This window comes from Ornithorhynchus anatinus, chromosome X2 (genome assembly GCF_004115215.2).
Source record: "Ornithorhynchus anatinus isolate Pmale09 chromosome X2, mOrnAna1.pri.v4, whole genome shotgun sequence".
Classification (NCBI taxonomy): Eukaryota; Metazoa; Chordata; class Mammalia; order Monotremata; family Ornithorhynchidae; genus Ornithorhynchus; species Ornithorhynchus anatinus.
In genome coordinates, this window is record NC_041750.1 from 2,488,533 (window position 1) to 2,507,637 (window position 19,105).

General features: G+C 57.2%; 1 protein-coding gene across 1 annotated transcript in view; it reads left to right on the top strand.

Moving 5' to 3' along the window:
* Positions 1-186: 186 nt before the first annotated feature.
* Positions 187-19,105, top strand: part of NRG2 (neuregulin 2) — a 94,524-nt gene continuing 75,605 nt past the window's right edge. The window contains exon 1 of the mRNA XM_029053487.2: positions 187-632. Within this exon, the coding sequence (XP_028909320.1) occupies positions 212-632 (421 nt within the window). The 5' untranslated portion in view covers positions 187-211. The remainder of the gene's footprint in view (positions 633-19,105) is intronic.

The window sequence follows — 19,105 nt, forward strand, 5'->3', positions numbered from 1 at the left end:
CAGCCGCCCAGCGCCCACACCGACGACACCGGGGGAGGAGGAGGAGGAGGAGGAGGAGGAGGAGGAAGCTGCGGGCCGCCGCAGCGGCGGCAGAGGGTGCAGCAGAGGGTGCAGCAGCAGCGGGTGCAGCAGCGGCAGCGGCAGCGGCAGCAGCGACGACACGAGCAGCAGCAGCTCCCGCCGCGCTGCAGCCGCAGCCCCCGCCGGCGGCATGAGGCGCCCCCCGACCCCCGGCTTCTCCATGCTGCTCTTCGGGGTGTCGCTGGCCTGCTACTCGCCCAGCCTCAGGTCGGTGCAGGACCAGGCCTACCGGGCCCCGGTGGTGGTGGAGGGCAAGGTCCAGGGGCTGGCCCCCTCGGCCGGCCCCAACGGCACCCGGGAGCCCGCGCCCGCCGCCGGCCCGGTGGCGCTGGTCAAGGTGCTGGACAAGTGGGCGCTCCGGAGCGGCGGCCTGCAGCGGGAGCAGCTCATCAGCGTGGGCTCCTGCGCCCCGGTCCAGAGGAACCAGCGCTACATCTTCTTCCTGGAGCCCACCGACCAGCCCCTCGTCTTCAAGACGGCCTTCGCCCCCCTCGACACCAACGCCAAGAACCTCAAGAAGGAGGTGGGCCGCATCCTCTGCGCCGACTGCGGTGAGTGAGCGGGGCCTCTCCCGCCCGGCGGCCCCCCGGCCGCCCGGGAGGGGAAAAGTTCCGGGGCCCCTCCGGTCGCCCGTGGGCCTGGCACCGGGGGGAGGGGGTCTCCCGGGACCCCCCCCTCCCGCCGCTGCGGAGTGGGACTCTGACCCCGGCCCCGAAGCCGCGGCCTGTCCGGGGTGGGGGTGGGGGCGGTCCGGACCTCGGCCCCCGGACCCGTCGGCCGACCTGGAAGCCCCCCCGCCCCCCGCAACCTCTCCCGGCTGTACTGGGCCATCCCTTTGAGGCCCTCCCCCCACTTTCCTTTTGCGCCCCCCCCCCGCTCCCCGGTGCCCCATTGCCTTTAGGTGTGATGAGGGTGATGATGGAGATGATGATGGTGATGAAATAGCGTGGCAACTTACTCCGGCGGAACACCGGCAGTTGACCCCGACTCCTCGGCGGGGGCCGGTCCTCCCGGGCCGCCCCCTCCCCATCCCCTTCCCCATCCCTCCCCCGAAGTCGGCTGGAGCTGGTAGGGGCCGGGGTCGGAAAGTGGCACCGGCCAGGGCCCCCGGCCGGAGGACGGTGATGGCCCTGAAACCCAACCTGATCCCTCCCCAAGGGCCTGCTCGCCGCCTCCTCCCCCTGGACCCTTCTCCTTCTTCCCCTTCCCCTCCCTATCTTTCTCCTCCTCCTCCCTCCCACCTCTTGTGCCGGCCCACAGGAGCCTCGGGCCCGGACCCCCCTGCGACAGAGCGGTCCACCCAAGCAGGGGGGAAGTGGCTACCCGGCAGCCGCCCTGAAAGTTTTGTCTCGCCCCTACGGCTCCCCTGACACTTCCCGCCTCTCCATCAGGATTCGCCTCCTGTGGTGGCCCGAGTTGCCCGTTGGGGCCAGGGGGAGATCTCAACCCGCAGCCCCTTATTGCCCTCAGAGCCCGCCTCGACGGCAGCTTGGGGGAAAATCGGCCTGGGGATCCAGGAGACCCTGAGGACGAGGGACGGCGCATCGCTGGGCCCTGACGGGGTGGGAGGACTGGCGATGCTCGGCTTTGCCGGACTTCGAGGGGAAACCGAGGTCTGCTTTAAGGCTGAGAGGGTGGTGGGGGGGGAGAGGGGGTGGTCAGCAGCAGAACTGGACGGCGGGGAAGGGGCGGAGGGGACGAATGCTTGACCGAGAGAGGCCGGAGGGCCAGATCCGTGGGCTTTCCCTTTCTTCAGCAGTTTAATGACTGTCCCGGGTCCCTACTCCAGCCAACAGCTGTCCTTCCTCCTTGCCTCCTCTTCTTCCTTCTCCTCCTCCTCTTCCTCCTCCTCCTCCTCCTCCTCTTCCCCTCTTCTTCTCTTCCTCCCAAACCCCTGGACCCGCCACTCCGCCTGCATCCGGTCGGGAAGCCTGTACTCGTCTCACTGGAAAGCCAGGAAGTCTTTGTTGTTGTTGTTGTTGTTGTTGTTGGGGATTTTTGGGTTTTGTTTTGTTTTGTTTGTGGGCCGAGGGGTTCAGAAACAGGCTGCTCTTCGTGGGGAGCTTTTCTTATATGCTTAAAGCAGCATGCGCCGCTTAGCTATCAGAAAGATAAATTTAGAACTGCAATTACCGCGAGAGAGGAGGCCCTCCCACATCCCAAACTGCCAGGGAGGAGGAAACGGGGATGGAAACGAACTGTCCTCAGGTGCAGAGATCCCTCCCGGGGCACGACCGTCAGCGTTCGGAGGGGGGTGGCGGAGCTCCCGGCCGAGGACCTGAAGCCGGACACGAAGCCCGGGGGTTAGGACCGGGCGTCTCGCCACCCGGAGGATGGAGGGTGAGCTTATGTCAGCTAAGGGGGAAAGAGAAAGCTGGGGCGGAGGGTTAAGGTTGTCAAACACGGAAACCAGAAATCACCCCAAACCACAACACCCTCCGTGCGTGTGGCAGGAAGCGGCCAACCATCTCACTTTCTCTTTTCTCTCCTGGGCCTAGCAGTCTGCCGAGACGTTTTCTGGTTGGAGCAGCTTGGCTGTTGGCAAATTTGGAAACAGCCAGGACGGTCCATCACGCCGTGGATCTGGAGCCCGGTTGCGACGGGCTCATATCAGAGGGGCGTGGGGCCGGAGCTCGGGACCACGGGGATCGATCGGTTGATCGATCAATCGTGTTTATTCAGCGCTTACCGTGTGCCGAGCACTGGACCGAGCCCCCGAGAGACTACGGTACAGCCGAGTTGGCCGGCACGGTCCCTGCCAACAAGGAGTAATAATAATAATAATAATAATGTTGGTATTTGTTAAGCGCTTACTATGTGACGAGCACTGTTCTAAGCGCTGGGGTAGACACGGGAATCAGGATGTCCCACGTGGGGCTCACAGTCTTAATCCCCATTTTACAGATGAGGTAACTGAGGCACAGAGAAGTGAAGTGACTTGCCCACAGTCACACAGCTGACAGGAGTGATCTACAGGGTGAGGGTCTCGAGCCTTCTCAAGGCCAAGTGGCATCCTTGTTTTAGGGCACCTCCCCAACTTCCAGTGGACTTTCCGCTGGACAGTTTAGAAGCAACCTCAAAATGGGGTGCGGAGCTGGTTTACACCATCCGGAAGGAAGGTGGTTTTAATCGGTCAGTCAATCAGTGGTCTTTATTGACCGCTCACTGTGTGCCGAGCGCTTGGGAAAGCTAGGGAAGCCGCGCAGCCTAGCGAAAAGAGCCCGGGCCTGGGAGTCAGTGGGTCGGGGTTCTTGTGACCTTGGGTAAGTCACTTCACTTCTCTGAGGCTCAGTTTCTTCATCTGCAAAATTGGGATTCAATCTTTGTTCTCCCTCCTACCTAAACTGTGAACCTCCTGTGGGACCCGTTTATCGCGTATCCTCCCCAGTGCTTAGCATATAGTCAGCACTCAACTATTATTATTATTACTATCGTTGTTGTTGTGAGACACGGTAATCTGTTGGGACCGGTTATCTTGGGAATGTGTGTTCTGACTCTTATATTGTACTCTCCCAAGTGCTTAGCACAGTGCTCTGCACACAGTAAACACTCGATAAGTTTGATGGAGTATCTCGTACTTACCCCAGTGCTTACATCGGTGCTTGCAGTTCCATGAAGGCAGAGAGCTAATGTGTTCCATTCTTTCGTACCCCGTTGTGCTCTCTCAAGCGCCTAGTACAGTGCTTGCACTCAGTAGGTGCTTGGAAAACGCTCCGGATTGATTGCACCTAGAAAGTGCTTCATAAAGAATCATCATCATCATTTTCTCCCAAGTCCATTGTTTTGCACATCTCGCGCTTGCTCAATAAATACCCAGCGATCGATTGATTGATGGGTCTATAAGTGTCCATCGTTCAGAATGCCTCTTCTGGACCCTCGGGTGATGAAAACTCCAGGGAAATGCTTTAAATTTCCTCGAAAGAAATTTGAGTGACCTCTTACCCGGTCTTCTGGTGGGGCGGGGCAGGGGCCGGCGATTGGGGAAGGGGTAGGGGTTGGGGGGGTCCAGCCGGGATAAGCCATTCGGTAGCCAGTGCTAGGAAAATATCTCATTCTGAAAGTGATCCTCACGGTCTCCGGCCCGGTGGTTCTTGTTTTGAGCGGTTCTCCGTTTCCTTTTTGTCCTTGTTAGCAGTTTTCATGCTTCAGAACCTTCATTTCCACCTTGGGGATTTCCCCCCTGCTTTTGCAGCGGCCCAACTTCAAACCCAGCTTGGCATTAGGGGACGGCATGTAGATCATCTGTGTGTTTTTGAAAAGGGAAAACGGGAGGATTTGAGTGCCGGGCCTCCCTTTCAAAGCCTAATTAGCATGCCCGGTAACTTTGCCTCTGCCCCGGTGCTGAGTTCAGTGCTTGGCACGTAGCAATCGCTTAACAAATACCCCTACTATTATTATTATTATTCCTTATCCATCGGCTTGGGCCTGGCGGGGGCCGTGCCTTCTTCTGACAAATCGCAATCCCGCTTTTCTCAGGCTCCCAGGGGGGTGTCCCCAGCTGGACCACGGCAGGAGTCTACTATAGGCACAGAGCCAGGAGCTGGGGGCTTATGGGAAATTCCAACCCACGCACCTGACCAATTCCCACCAGTACGGCCACTCTCTTCCCCAAGACGGGGTCTGGGGACGGATCGCTCTCTCTCTTGCCTCTTCCCCCTTGCTCCTCTGGACCAGCTCCCTCCTTCTCTCCTGCTGTACCCCCTCTCCCCCTCAACCCCCCGGCTCCTTTCTCTCCAGATCCCTTCCTCGCCAGCCCCCTCCCCGTAAGGGAAAGCTCGGCTCACCGGCCTAGAAGCCGCCTGAAGAAAGTGGAGTTGACCAGGGTGGTGCGGGAAAAGTAAGAGAGTGAAAACCACAGTAGTCTCTCAGCTCGACTCCCAGTGACCCAAGCCAGCCTCCTGGGGTTGGGGATTGCCTGCCCTTTTATCTGTCGCCTTGGGGATCTCCTCTCCAAGGGGGATCTCTTACCAGTTGGAATTTTATCCTCTTTTTTTAAAAAAAGTTATTTGTTAAGCACTTACTATGTAACAGACACTGTATTGAGCGCGAGGGTTAATCAGTTTGGACACAGTCTCCTTCCCACGTGGGGCTCACTGTCTTAATCCCCATTTTCCACATGAGGCCACTGAGGCCCAGAGAAGTGAAGCGACTCAACCGAGACCTCGGAGCAGACAAGTGGCAGAGCCGGGACTAGAACCCAGGTCCTTCCGATTCCCAGGCCTGGGCTTTAATCCCCTAGGCCACGCCGCTTCTCGAGGATCTCTCCGGGGGCTCCTCTGGTCCTCTCCCTGTGCCCGTTAGGGTTAACGAGATCTGAGGGACCTAAAGGACAAAGTTCCGATTAGAGAGCAGAAAGTCCCTCTCTCTCAGAATCGGAAATGTAAAGGTCCCCCCCAGAGGGGCAACAGCCTCCACACGTCCTCGACACAGCGCTTGGTCAACATCTCTCGGTTTGAATCAAAAGCGACCGGTTTTCTGGCCGGAGAAAGGTGTTGGATTAATCACACCTCAACTCGGTGGGGAAGCTGGTGTTTTTCCAAAGCGCTTTCATTTTATTTAATCTCATTTTTGTCTTCACTGCCTTCCCATGAGAGTCCGAGTATTATTATTTCTGGTTTGCAGCTGAGGAAACTGAGCGCACAGGGGTTAAGTGACTGACCCAAGGTCTCGCAGCTGGCAAGTGGAAGAGCTGGGATTAGACCTCCCCGACCTGAGGCTTTTTCCACTAGACCACTCTCCCTCCCACCAGAGGCCAGCAACTGGGGGTGTTTGGGTGGGTGACGGACTACCTTTCTGACAAGAGCAGAGAAGCCTAGTGGAAAGAGCCTGAGGCTGGGAATCGGGAGGTGTGGTATTTACGGAGCGCTTGCTGTGTGAGAAGAACTGTGCTAAGCGCTTGGGAGAGACCAATACAACAGAAACTCTGCCCTCAACAAGTTTACAATCTAGAGGGGGAGACGGACAGTATAATAAAATTGCGGATATGTGCATAAGGGCTGTGGGTCTGAGGGTCCGGTTGCTATACTGGAAACTCGTTGTGAGCAGGGAACATGATGATGATGATGATGTTGGTATTTGTTAAGCGCTTACTATGTGCCGAGCACTGTTCTAAGCGCTGGGGTAGACATAGGGGAATCAGGTTGTCCCACGTGGGGCTCACAGTCTTAACCCCCATTTTACAGATGAGGGAACTGAGGCACAGAGAAGTTAAGTGACTTGCCCACAGTCACACAGCTGACAAGTGGCAGAGCTGGGATTCGAACTCATGAGCCCTGACTCCAAAGCCCGTGCTCTTTCCACTGAGCCACGCTGCTTCTTCTGGAACATATCTACCAACTCTGTCCTAGTATACTCTCCCAGGGCTCTGCACACAGAAAGTGCTCAATAAATGTGACTGATTATTTAAATGAGGGTGGGGTGAGTATCAAGTGCTTAAAGGGGACAGAGCTGAGGGTGTAGGGGATGCAGAGGGGAGGGCAGGTTCATTCATTCATTCAGTCGGATTTATTGAGTGCTTACTGTGGGCAGAGCACTGTACTAAGTGCTTGGGAGCGTGCAATATAACAACCAACAGGCACATTCCCTGCCCACAACGAAAGGATGTAAGGGCTAAGTCAGGGAAGGCCTCTTGAAGGAGATGGGATTTTAAGAGGGTTTTGAAGGTGGGGGGAGGGGTGATCTGTTGTGCTCTGTCCCTGTCCTTCTGGGAGACCTAGCCTGCTCCGTGCTCCTAGCGGGCCAGCTGGAGGTTCCATCTGGGAAGCATGGGAAGCCGCGGGAAGCCCAGCGGGAAGCACGGTGGTCCCAGGGCGGTGCCTACTTCGGGGCTCATCGAGAAGGGCGAGCAGCAGCCACAGCGGGGAAGGTCAGAGCGGGGCCTCCCTGGATCCGGCATCAAGCCGGATCGGATCAGGGTCTCGGGGCCCGGCCAACGGGCTTGGGTTCAGAACAAGCGGCTCCCAGGGATCCGGGCGGGACCTGCCACCTGGAAGAGGAGAAGGAAAACAGCTCAATATAGTGCCGGGGAAACCCCAATCTGAAACATCCAGTGGCGGGGGCCGGGGGGGGCCAGGGCGGGCAGGCAGCCATCTGAAGCATCCGTTCCAAAGAAGCAGACGTGCCCGAGGTGGTGGAATTATCAGGCTCTGCTGTGGCCTCTGCCCTCTCTTGCACTGGTAGTGGGTAGGAGGGGGCAACCCTGATGTTTTCCTGCTTCAAGCCTGGCAGACAGATGCTCAGAGATCTAGGGGAAATTTTGAACGAAGATAGAACAAGAATCCCCTCAGACAAGGGCAGCAGGTTGAGGAGGGAGCGGCGAGTAGAGGGCCCATTAAACTTTCTGGACTGGGCCCCTCCTTTGGCTTGCCAATTTAGGGCGCTGGTTGGCCCGGGGGTTTGTGACGGCCAGCCAGCACCAGGACCGCGGTAGCACAGTAGTTGAAACGTGAGAGTTGTGAATTCTGGGATTCTTAATATTTCCTATTTTTTGTTTTAGTTTTCATTTCATTTTTCAACGTGTCTTATCTTGGATTGGGGTCCTGAGCTGTTTCCTTTGCATTTTCTCCAGTGCTTAGCACTGTGCTCCGTGCATAATAGACACTTAATAAATACCGCAGTCGATCATGCGGATGATTGGTGCCGACCTCAAAGGCTACGATACCCTTGCGCGTAACCCTCCAGGGCTTCTAGAATCTCTAGAGATTCTCCGGCCAGCTTCAGGGGTGGGGCATGTATCTAATTTTTTGGATGGTATTTATTACGCGCTCGCTATGGGCCGAGCACTGGAGTAGACACATGATCAGACACGGTCCCTCATCCCAGGCAGGGCGAACAAGGCCTCGTCTTGTGCATGAGGAAACGGAGACCCAGAGGGAAAGCTACATAATAATGATAATAACTGTGTCCTCTCTTAAGCGCTTACTATGTGCCAAGCACTTTTCTAAACACTGGGGTAGATACAAGATAGATTGGACCCAATCCCTGTCCCACTTGGGGCTCACAGTCTTTATCCCCATTTTACAGATGAAGGAACTGAGGCACAGAGAAGTGCCCCAGGTCACCCGGCAGACAAGGGGCAGAGCTGGGATTAGGACACAGGTCCTTCTGACTCCCAGGCCCGTGCTCTATCCACTAGACCACACTGCTTCTCATTAATTTGAATGAAAGACATTAAAATGAATAAAAGTTGTGAAGTAGGTAGCCACATTCCCTGCCCACAAGAAGCTTACAGTCTAGAGGGGGAGACAGACATTACTGCGAATAAATAAATTCCAGATCTGGACTGTGGGGTTGTGCCCGTCCTCCCGACCTCCAGCCACGCTGACCCAGAAGCTGACCCGGAAGCAATGCCGTCACTCTGCCTCCTCACTCCCCTGGTCAGGGCCCAGGCTCCTCTTCCTCCTTGCCCTGACGGCCTCCCCCTTGCCCACTGAGGAAAAGCAGGGCAGTGGGAGGCGGGGAGGGAGGGGGAGAGGGGCTTCCTGGCCATCTGTCCCTGCCTTCAGGCCTCCTCTTCGGGGAGGGGATCGCAGAGCCGGGCTTCCCTCCTTACTCCCGTCCTCTCCTTTGGCAGGCGAACCCATTCCCGCCAACCCCTTATCCCTGGAGTTACCGAGGCGCCGTCAGGAGCATCTGTTTCCCAGCCGGGCCGCTCCGCTCCGCGCCCCGCTCCTCGCCGCTTTCCCTCCAGTGAGGGAGAGGAAGCCCTCGGCTCCCTGGCCGGCATGGGGCTCCCTAGGACAGCGGGGAGATTGAGGGCACCCCTCCCTTGGGCCCACATCCTACCTCAGGCCCCAGCGCTCATCCGTTAGCCAATCCGGACACCCATGACCTGAGATCCTTGACGGGACCGCCCTTCCCCTTCCCTCCTGCCCCTGCCAACCCCGCGGGATCCCTCCCGATGCCCGCCGCCCACCGCCCGCCATGCTGTCCCGAGATGCTGCCAGCCTGGCCCTCTTCGGGAGGGTTTGTCGGGGGGCAGGGAAAGGCAGACAGGCAGGCTCCGCTCCTCCCCTATAGCGACTGGCTCCGGGTCCTGCTCTCTCTCACCACAGTCACCCCAGTCGTCACCACAACCACCGCAGTCGTCACCAGTCGCCACAGTCGTCGCCACAGTCACCTCAGTCATCGCAGTCGTCACCACGGAGGAGGGGCCGGTCGGCCGCCCGGGAGACCCTGGGGCTTCCGGGGACCCTTTGGAGATGGGGAAGCCCGAATCGACCCAAGGTGAATCTGGGGAGTGGGAGCAGGAGGGCAGAGTTTGTGGGCTTACTTTCTCCTCCGTCTCCCCAGGTTCAGTCATATTTGTGGAGCGCTTACTGTGTGCAGAGGGCTGTAGTTAGCACTTGGGAGAGTTGGTAAACATGTTCCCTGCCCATAAGAAGCTTACAGTCTAGAGGGGGAGACTGACATTAATATAAGTAAATAAACTATGGAAATGACGGCCTAGTCAGGGAAGGCCTTTTGGAGGAGATGGGATTTTAATTACATCATTGTCTCTGCCCCATTTTTTTTAATGGTATTGGTTAAGCACTAACTACGTGCCTGGCACTGTATTAAGCACTGGGGTAGGTAAAAGCTAGTCAGATCGGACTCAGTCCATGACTCGTATGGGGCTCGCCGCCTTAATTCCCATTTTACAGAAGAGGCAACTGAGGTCCAGGGAACCGAAGTAATTTGCCCAAGGTCACACAGCAGACAAGGGGCGTAGCTGGATGAGAACTCTTATCCGTCTGACTCCCAATCCCGGGCTCTACCCGCTAGGCCGCACTGCTTCTCTGTGCTACCTGGAGCGAGCGATACTTCGTGAGGCATCGGCAGTGCTAGTCGTGGTGCTAGTCAGAGTCCGCTGTCCCAGTCCCCGGGCCAGGGTCGGGCAGCCACTCTGTCCCTGCCCTGGCCGGGTTGGCAACTTTTCCAGTCAGTCAGTCAGTCAGTGGTATTTATTGAGCGCTTACTGTGTGCAGAGTACTGTACTAAGCACTTGGGGAGGACAGTAGAACAATATAAGAGACACATCCCCTGCCCACAACGGCCCCCGACCCCCTGCTGCCCTTCACTGAGCGCCGGCTCCCCGATCCAGGCCGGATGCCGGCGGTGACCTAGAAAGAAGAGGGTTTCTAGCCCATCGTGCCTCCCCTGAGCCCCCGCGGCCCGCCGTGATGCCATCTGCAGCTTCCCCTTCCCCAGAGGCGGGTGGGCCGCTCGGTCAATCGCTCCTTCCGGGCAGCAGGCAGCCACGGTGTTCCCCGGGAGGCCTGGGGCCGGGCCGGGGGCTAGGGTGCCGTGACACCTTGCGGGGGGTCTGGGGAGGAGGAGCCTCCACCCCGGCACTGAGAGCTGCTCAGTCGGGGAGCCGGGGAAGACCACTCAGCCTGAGGGGTTTAAGCCCCAGTCTACAGAAGAGGAAACTGAGGCCCAGAGCATTTATGTGACTTGCCCGAGGTCACGTACAGCAGACCGGAAGCAGAGCTGAGACTAGAACTTGAGTCTCCTGACACACAGTCCTATGCTCCTTGTTGATAATGATGATAATGATAATAACAATAATTGTGGAATTTGTTAAGCACTTACTGTGTGCCGGGGAAGATCCAAGCTCATCAGGTTGGACACAGTCTCTCTATCACGTGGGACTCCCAGTCTTAGTCGGAGGGAAAACAGACATTTCAACCCCCTTTTACAGATGAGGAAATGGAGGCACAGAGATGTGAAGTGACTTGCTCAAGGTCGTGCAGCTGATAAGAGCCCGAGATGGGACTGGAACCCAGGTCTTGGGACCCCCAGGCCGTTCTACTTCACTCTAGATGATCTTGAGGCCGGAGCCCTTTGAGTCCCACCCGGAACCCACCTAGCCCCCCACCCCTGTTAATGCTGTCACCCCTCCCTCCAGACTTCATTGTCCCCCCACGAAAGACCGTCCTCAAACCCCTGGCCGAGCTGTGAGAGCAGGAGGACTTTTGGGACGTCCGCGCGATCCAATCGGAGGCCTAGGAGGTGGGATGCGGGGGGCTGAGGGCCCTGAGGTCCAGAGAAGCAGTGTGTGGCGGAGAGTGGGGGAGCGGGCTGGTCCCCATTTTCCACCGGGTCACGTGGCCTGCCAGGCCCCCCTCTCTATCCCCGGCACCCGGTGAGGGGGAGCAGGAAAGGCCGAGAGCGGGCCTCAGGTGGGAAATCAGCTTGCGCTTCAGCGGGAAGGCTTTTATGAGGGAGATAAGATCACTGGGCCCTTTGGAGCGTGATGGGAAATCTGGGGTCAAGGGCAGAGGAGGAGAGCAGGGAAGGGGGACGAGGAGAAGCAGGAGGATGAGGAGGAGGGCGGGGGGTGGCTCGGTCGGAGGCCCGGCCAGTGGCAGTCGCACATAGAGCCTTGGAGGCCTCGCTGGGCCGAGGGGGAGGCTGCCTGGACCCCTGCCCTTTCCCCCCGACCTGTGGTCCCTCTCCCTATGGGCACTGCAGGGTAGCGTCCCCATCTGGGGGCAAGAGAGGAGAGGACAGCAGGGCACCGGGGGAGAGAGAAGCTGAGAGAAGCGGCTGGCACCATTTGAGGCATCAGGTGGTGCTAATCCTCATGGCGCCAGGACTTCCTGGACGCAGAGCAGCATGGCCTAGTGGATAGAGGCCTGAGCTTGAGAGGCAGAAAGACCTGGGTTCTAGTCCCGGCTCCTCCACTTGTCTGCCGGGTGACCTTGGATGAGTCACTTCACTTCTCTGTGCCTCAGTTCCTTCATCTGTGAAATGGGGATAAAGACTGTGAGCCCCGTGTGGGACAGGGACTGTGTCCAACCTGACTACCTTGTATCTATCCCAGCGCTTAGAAGAGTGCCTGGCACATAGTAGGTGCTTAACAAATACTATAAAAAAAAAAGACCGTCGTGCACGTCTGTGCTCCCTCGATTCACCCGCGTGCCTCAGTGGAAAGAGCCCGGGCTGGGGAGTCAGAGGTCATGGGTTCGAATCCTGGCTCTGCCACTTGTCAGCTGTGTGACTGTGGGCAAGTCACTTCACTTCTCTCTGCCTCAGTTCCCTCATCTGTAAAATGGGGATTAAGACTGTGACCCTCACATGGGACAACCTGATGCCCCTGTATTTCCCCCAGCGCTTAGAACAGTGCTCTGCACATAGTAAGCGCTTAACAAATACCAATATTATTATTATTGTTATTCACCCCTCCCTCAGTCGCACTGCACGTGTGTCCATATCGGTAATGCTGAGAAGCAGCATGGCTCAGTGGAAAGAGCCCGGGCTTGGGAATCAGAAATCATGGGTTCGAATCCCCGGTCTGCCACTTGTCAGCTGTGTGACTATGGGCAAGTCACTTAACTTCTCTATGCCTCAGTTCCCTCATCTGTAAAATGGGGATTAAGACTGTGAGCCTCATCTGGGACAAGCTGATTACCCTGAATCTCCCCCAGCGCTTAGAACAGTGCTCTGCACATAGTAAGCGCTTAACAAATGCCAACATTATTATTATTATTATTATAAATGCGTTTATTTCTATAAGTGTCTTTCTCCCCCTCTAGACTGTGAGCTCGCTGTGGGCGGGGAATAGGTCTGTCAGCTCTGTTGTAGTGTACTATCCCAAGCGCTTAGTACAGTGCTCCGCACACAGTAAGTGCTCAATAAATACCACTGATTGATTGAAGCAGGTGGCAGAGCGGCCCACCCCCAGCCATCCTCCCCCAGAGCTGCCAATCCCCCTCGAGACCACCAGGTGGCAGGGCACCCCCCATCCAGCCTTTCCCAGAGCCGCCAATCCCCCTCGTGGCCACCAGGTGGCAGGGCATCCCCCAGAGCTGCCAATCCCCCTCGTGACCACCAGGTGGCAGGGCATCCCACCCCATCCGGCCTTTCCCAGAGCCGCAAATCCCCCTCGCGACCACCAGGTGGCAGGGCAGCATTCCTTCATTCAATCGGATTTATTCATTCAATCGTATTTATTGAGCGCTTACTATGTGCAGAGCACTGTACTAAGCGCTTGGAATGGACAAATCGGCAACAGATAGAGACAGTCCCTGCCCTTTGACGGGCTTACAGTCTAATCGGAGGGAGTTCAGCCACAGAGAAAGACACTCCCTGGCCCACATCGGGCTCACAATCTAGAAGGGGGGAGGCAGCGTGGCCTAGTGGTAAGAGCAGGGGCTTGGGAGCCAGAGGAGGTGGGTTCTAATCCTACCCCCGCCACTTGTCTGCCTTTTGACCTTGGGTAAGTCACTTAACTTCTCTGTGCCTCGGTTATCTCATCTGGAAAATGGGGTTTAAGACGGTCCCGTGTGAGTCCAACCTGATTACCTGGGATGTACTTCAGCGCTTAGAACAGTGCTTGGCACTTAGTAAACCCTTAAAAAATGCTATTATTGTTATTATTATTATTATTATTAGGGCTTCCCAACCTCCATCCAGCCTTTTTCCAGAGTTCTCAATCCCGCTCGCGGCCACTAGGCGGCAGGGCATCCTACTTCATCCAGCCTTTCCCAGACCACCCCCCCCCGAAGCGCTTAGTACAGTGCTCTGCACACAGTAAGCACTCAATAAATACGATTGAATGACCACTAGGTGTCAAGGCAGCCCATCGCCATCCAGCCTTTCCCAGAGCCCCCAACCCCCCTCGCGATCATTTCTTTCATTCGACAGTGTTTATTGAGCGCTTACTACGTGCAGAGCACTGTACTAAGCGCTCGGAATGTACAATTCGGCACCAGGTGACAGGGCAGCTCCGGGAGGCTTTCGGCATCCCGTCCCGACTCTGCCCCTTGTCAGCTGTGTGACTGTGGGCGAGTCACTTCACTTCTCTGTGCCTCAGTTCCCTCATCTGTAAAATGGGGGTGAAGACTGTGAGCCTCACGTGGGACAACCTAATAATGTTGGTATTTGTTAAGCGCTTACTATGTGCCGAGCACTGTTCTAAGCGCTGGGGTAGACATAGGGGAATCAGGTTGTCCCACGTGGGGCTCACAATCTTAATCCCCATTTTACAGATGAGGGAACTGAGGCACAGAGAAGTTAAGTGACTTGCCCACAGTCACACAGCCGACAAGTGGCAGAGCTGGGATTCGAACTCATGAGCCCTGACTCCAAAGCCCGTGCTCTTTCCACTGAGCCACGCTGCATTCCCCTGTATCTACCCCAGCTCTTAGAACAGTGCTCTGCACATAGTAAGCGCTTAACAAATACCAACGTCATTATTATTATTATTATTAGAACAAATGATGGTTTCTGCCTTCCTGGGTCCAGGTCTCCTGGAGCCAGCTAGCACGAGCCACCAATAAATCACGGGAAACAGAGCAGAGCAGAACAGCCCCTCGTTTTTGGACCCCGTAATTCCCCTATCGAACAGGGGGATTATACCTCGCCCTGCATCATCTGCACGTGTCTGGGTTTACGGGTGCACATGGCCCCTTCTGGGTCCTAACTAGCCTAGCCGGCCAGCGACTTAGACAGTGCTCCGTTAGCCAGTCTTCGGAGGAACAAAACCATCTTTTTTCTCTCTCCTAGATACATTCATTCATTCACAGTTATTGAGCGCTTACTGGGTGCAGAGCACTGGACTAATTCCGGCCTGCCACTCTCCACCTTTCCTCTCCTTTCTCACTTTTTCTGGAGATTCCCCCCATCCCGCCCAAGACCCCTCCCCCATCCCCAGCACTCCTGTTCCTCCCCCAACTCTGTGAAATTAATCCTCTGAAGTTCCTAAATGTTTCCATCTTTTCCCCTGGCTGGCCTTGGGCTGCGTTAAGCGAGGGGAGGCAGCAGGATGGGCGGAAGAGCCTCGGGCCCGAAGCAGGAGGGTCCGGGTTCGGCCCCACGGTCCATCACCGGCCGCCGAATAACCTTGGACGAGTCATTTAACTTCCTTGAATCTCAGTATGCTCATCCCCAAAATGGGGGTCATGATACCTACCTTTCTCCCTTCCTTACAGTGTCAATGTGGGGGACCAAAATGAGGTAGGTCACTTGACAGCACTTTGGAAATGAGTATGTTATGAAAGACCAAGGTGGTATAACAGTCATTATTTTCATTATTTGCTAATGGCATTTGCTAAGGACTTATTTTGTGTCAAGCGCTGTTCTAAGTGCTGGGGTAGATGCAAGTTTTATCAGTCGGACACAGTTCCTGTCCCAAGTGGGACTCACAGTCTAAATTGGAGGAAGGAGGAGGAGGCAGCTGGGGCCCAGAGAAGTGCAGTGACTTGCCCCAGGTCACACAGTCTGCACTTGGCAGAGCCGGGATTAGAGTGCTGGTCCTCTGGCCCCCAGGCCTGAAGTCTTTCCACTAGGCTGGGCTGCTTCTACGGGCCATGATGCTTCTCACGTGAGCCCCAGGCTGGCCACGGGACTTCCAGAACCCTTGCTTGCCGCCAGTCTGCTCTTTCCCTCAGCCCGGCTGCTGCAGCCCCCCCGGGCAAAAGGGGTGGGGGGAAGAGAACATGGAGGGCGGGGGTCGTGCCACTGCTGGGAGAAAGGTGAATGGTCCTAGAGTGCCAACCAGATGTCCATGGTCCCCAGGGTGGGGGGCTGGTGGTCTCTGGGGTCCCAGCGGGCTAATGCCCCCCAGAATCTGGGGTTCTGGGCTGGACCGGGCCCCGGCCCAATGCGGGGAGACCTTGGGGGCTCCAGGCCCCTGGCGGAGAGAGGGTAGGAGGCTCTGGCCCCCCAGGGTGGGTTTGTATTTGAGGTAACCGCCCTCCTGCCTGTCCACCTCACGGATTTGTCCCCGGGGCCCTGGGAGTGGTGGCCGGTGGTTGGCCAAAAGAGATTCGAGTTGGGCGGGAGGTGGAGGACGGTCAGGCGGGTGCTGTCCCACCTGCCGTCCCTACCCCACCGGCCCTGACTGAATCCAGGTTGGAGCACTTTTTCCCTTCCTTGCTTCAGTTTCCCCTTGGAGAGGGCTCTGAGCAGCCTGCTGAAATCGGGACGGGGGTGTGGAGGTGCTCTGTTCAGTTCTGTGCACCCAGGAAGCGCTCAGCAAATGCTATCGATGGCTGGCTGGGGTGGGGAGAGGGCCGATAAGGAGGGCAGCTCCCTGGGGAAGGCCCTTGGGATGAGCCGGAAGTAGGGGGCCGGCAGACGGGGGCAGCTTCTCCTGTCGGGCTGACACTAACCACTCGGCCGGCCTGCCGGCCTTCCCAGGCCCGCCCAGCCAGCTTGGGGCGGACGGCCGAGAGGCTCCCTCACTTCCCCCACTTTCCCTTCCCCCTCTCCCCATCCTGCCTGACCTCCTCCCCCCTTCCCTTCTCTTCCACCCTTTCCCCTTCTCTGCCCCATCCCCTTCTCCTCCCTCCCCTTGCCCCCCCAGCCCCTCCGCTTCCTCACTCCCCCTGTCCTCCCGGGTGGCGGTGAGGATGGTCCCTGTGGGGAGGGGGGCGCCAGCTCAGGGACGCTGTCGGGGGGCGGCCCCCTCCCCAGCCCGACTCCGAGCACTCATCCATCCCCGGGGCGGGGGGCGGCGGCAGGCCGGTCGGCCGGGCCCGGGAGCCGGGGGACCATTACGCTCGGAGGGCCGCCCCCCTGGGCTGGGGGGTCTGGGGGTCCTGGGGGGCATTGGGAGTGTGTGCAGGGGCCCGTGCCGGGCTGTGGGCGGGGGGCGTTCTGCTGCGCTCCTCTGTTTCCCGGCTCGATCGCAGGGGCGGGTGATCCACGCAGGGAACGGGGCCTAGCTCCCACCAGGCCTCGCAGCTGCGTGATGATGCCTCTGTATTCCGAGGTCCTCCAGGCTCCAGGGCCCTCCCTCCCCTACCCCCCGCCACACACACCTGTTGGCTGTGTGCAGCACCCTGCTCCATGGTCACTCTTTTCCCTTGGCTCGCCAAAGGGCCCGTTGGGCAAGGTGAGATAGGATGAGACGGAGCGTGGCCGGCAAGCGCCGGGCCAGAACTCGTGCTTCTCCTGTGTGACCTTAGGCAAATCACCTAACCACTCCGTGCTTCAATTTCCTCATCTGTACAATGGGGATTAAATACCTGTACTCCCTCCCGCTTTGGGCCAGGGTCTGTGTCTGACCCGAATTAATTTTATTATTAATAATAATAATAATAACAATTATGATATTTGTTAAGCACTTTCTATGTGCCAGGCACCCTTCTAAGCGCTGCGGTGGATTCAAGCAAATTGGGTTGGACACAGTCCCTGTCCCACGTGGGGCTCACAGTCCCCATTTTACAGATGAGGGAACTGAGGCCCGGAGAAGTGAAGCGACTTGCCCAAGGACACACAGCAGATAAATGGCCGAGTCGGGATTAGAACCCATGACCTTCCTACTCTTCGGTCCGTGCTCTGTCCACTTAGCCATGCCGCGTCATGCTTCGTTTTATCCACCCCAGTGTGCAGTACAGTGCTCAGCGTGTAGGGAGCACTGAGCAAATACTGTTATTATTATTGCCATTATTAGTAAAAGATAAAGGCAGAGTGGGGCGGTGACTGTAGACATCCAACCTTGAAAGAGCTGGTATTGTTCGTCTCCCGACTTTCTGCTGCAGGAGGGATTAAAGTCAGAGTTAAAGAAGGACCGTCGACACCACTTATCACAGGAGGCTTGGACTCCGTTCCGAACCCCATTTGGCCGGGTGGGTTAGGGCCGCCCTACCTGGTGGGAGGGAGGGTGGACCGGTTGACCTCTGAAGGAACCTCGCCATTCCCACGGTCCCAGTTCCAGGTTTGCTGACTCACAGCGGCGCCCCGGGGGAGAGTTCTTCCGTCTCTCCGGGCCTCAGTTTCCCCCCCCTTAAAACGGGGTGACCCCCCCCCACCCGACTTCACAGGAAGAGGGGAGACGGGAGACGGGAGGGCGCTTTGAGCTCCCTGAAAGGAAGGCCCTATATAAACCCAGGGGGTCATTAGGAGAGGCCAGTGGTGTCGGCAGGCAGGCAGCCCGGGCTTCGAGTCCTGGGGTGCGTCCGGGGGCTCGGGGCCAACGTCCCGGGGGCTTGCCCGCCCTCCCCCTCTCTCCCCCTGCCCCGCCCCCAGCCAGCCGGGGCTGGCGGCTCAACTTCAGACTTGCCTCCTGGTGGGGCCCGCGGGAGAGGCTGGGGGTGAAGGGGTCACACGAGGATGACTGGTCTCTCGCCCAGGACGTCCATCCCAAGAAGGCCATCTCCATTCTCCTTCATCTTCTTCACCTCCGCGTTGCGAAGGGAGCTCGGTCGAGCAGCGGAATTGGTAAAGTGTCGGTCGAGTGTGGATCACCCTTCTAAGCATTCATTCATTCATTCAGTAGTATTTATTGAGCGCTTACTATGTGCAGAGCACTGTACTAAGCGCTTGGAATGTACAGATCGGTAACAGACAGAGACAGTCCATGCCCTCAGACGGGCTCACGGTCTAATCAGGGGAGACGGACGGACGAGAACGATAGCAATAAATAGAATCGAGGGGAAGAACATCTCATTAAAACAATAGCAAATAAATAGAATTAAGGCGATGTACATTTCATTAACAAAATAAACAGGGTAATGAAAATATATGCAGTTGAGCAGGGAGTGTGAAGTAGAGATGGTTAGGGCACGAGGCTGGGAGTCAGAAGGACCCGGGTTCTAATCCTGGCTCCGCCACTTGTCTGCTCTGAGACTTTGGGCAAGCCGCTTCGCTTCTCTGGGCCTCGTTCAGTCGATTGTATTTATTGAGCGCTCACTGCGTGCAGAGCGCTCTACTAAGCATTTGGGAGAGTACAATATAACAATATAACAGACGCGTTCCTGCCCACAACGAGACTGTGAGCCCTATGTGGGGCAGGAACTGTCCAACCCGATTATCTTATATCTAACCAGCGCTTAGAATAGTGCCTGGCACATAGTAAGTGCTTAACGAGTACTATTATCATCATCATTATTATTATTATCGAGAAGAAGAAATTTCACAATTATTATGATTTCTCAGATCCCATAGTGGGAAGTTATCTCTGCAGTCAGCAGACAGGGGAACTAAGCTTGTGGGGGGCTCCTTTTGGGGAAACTCTATGTACCCGGCCTGGCCTGGAGATGCTTGGGTGTCCCCCTGCCTGCCGGGGGTCATGGGGAGGGGTCTCTGGTTGGTG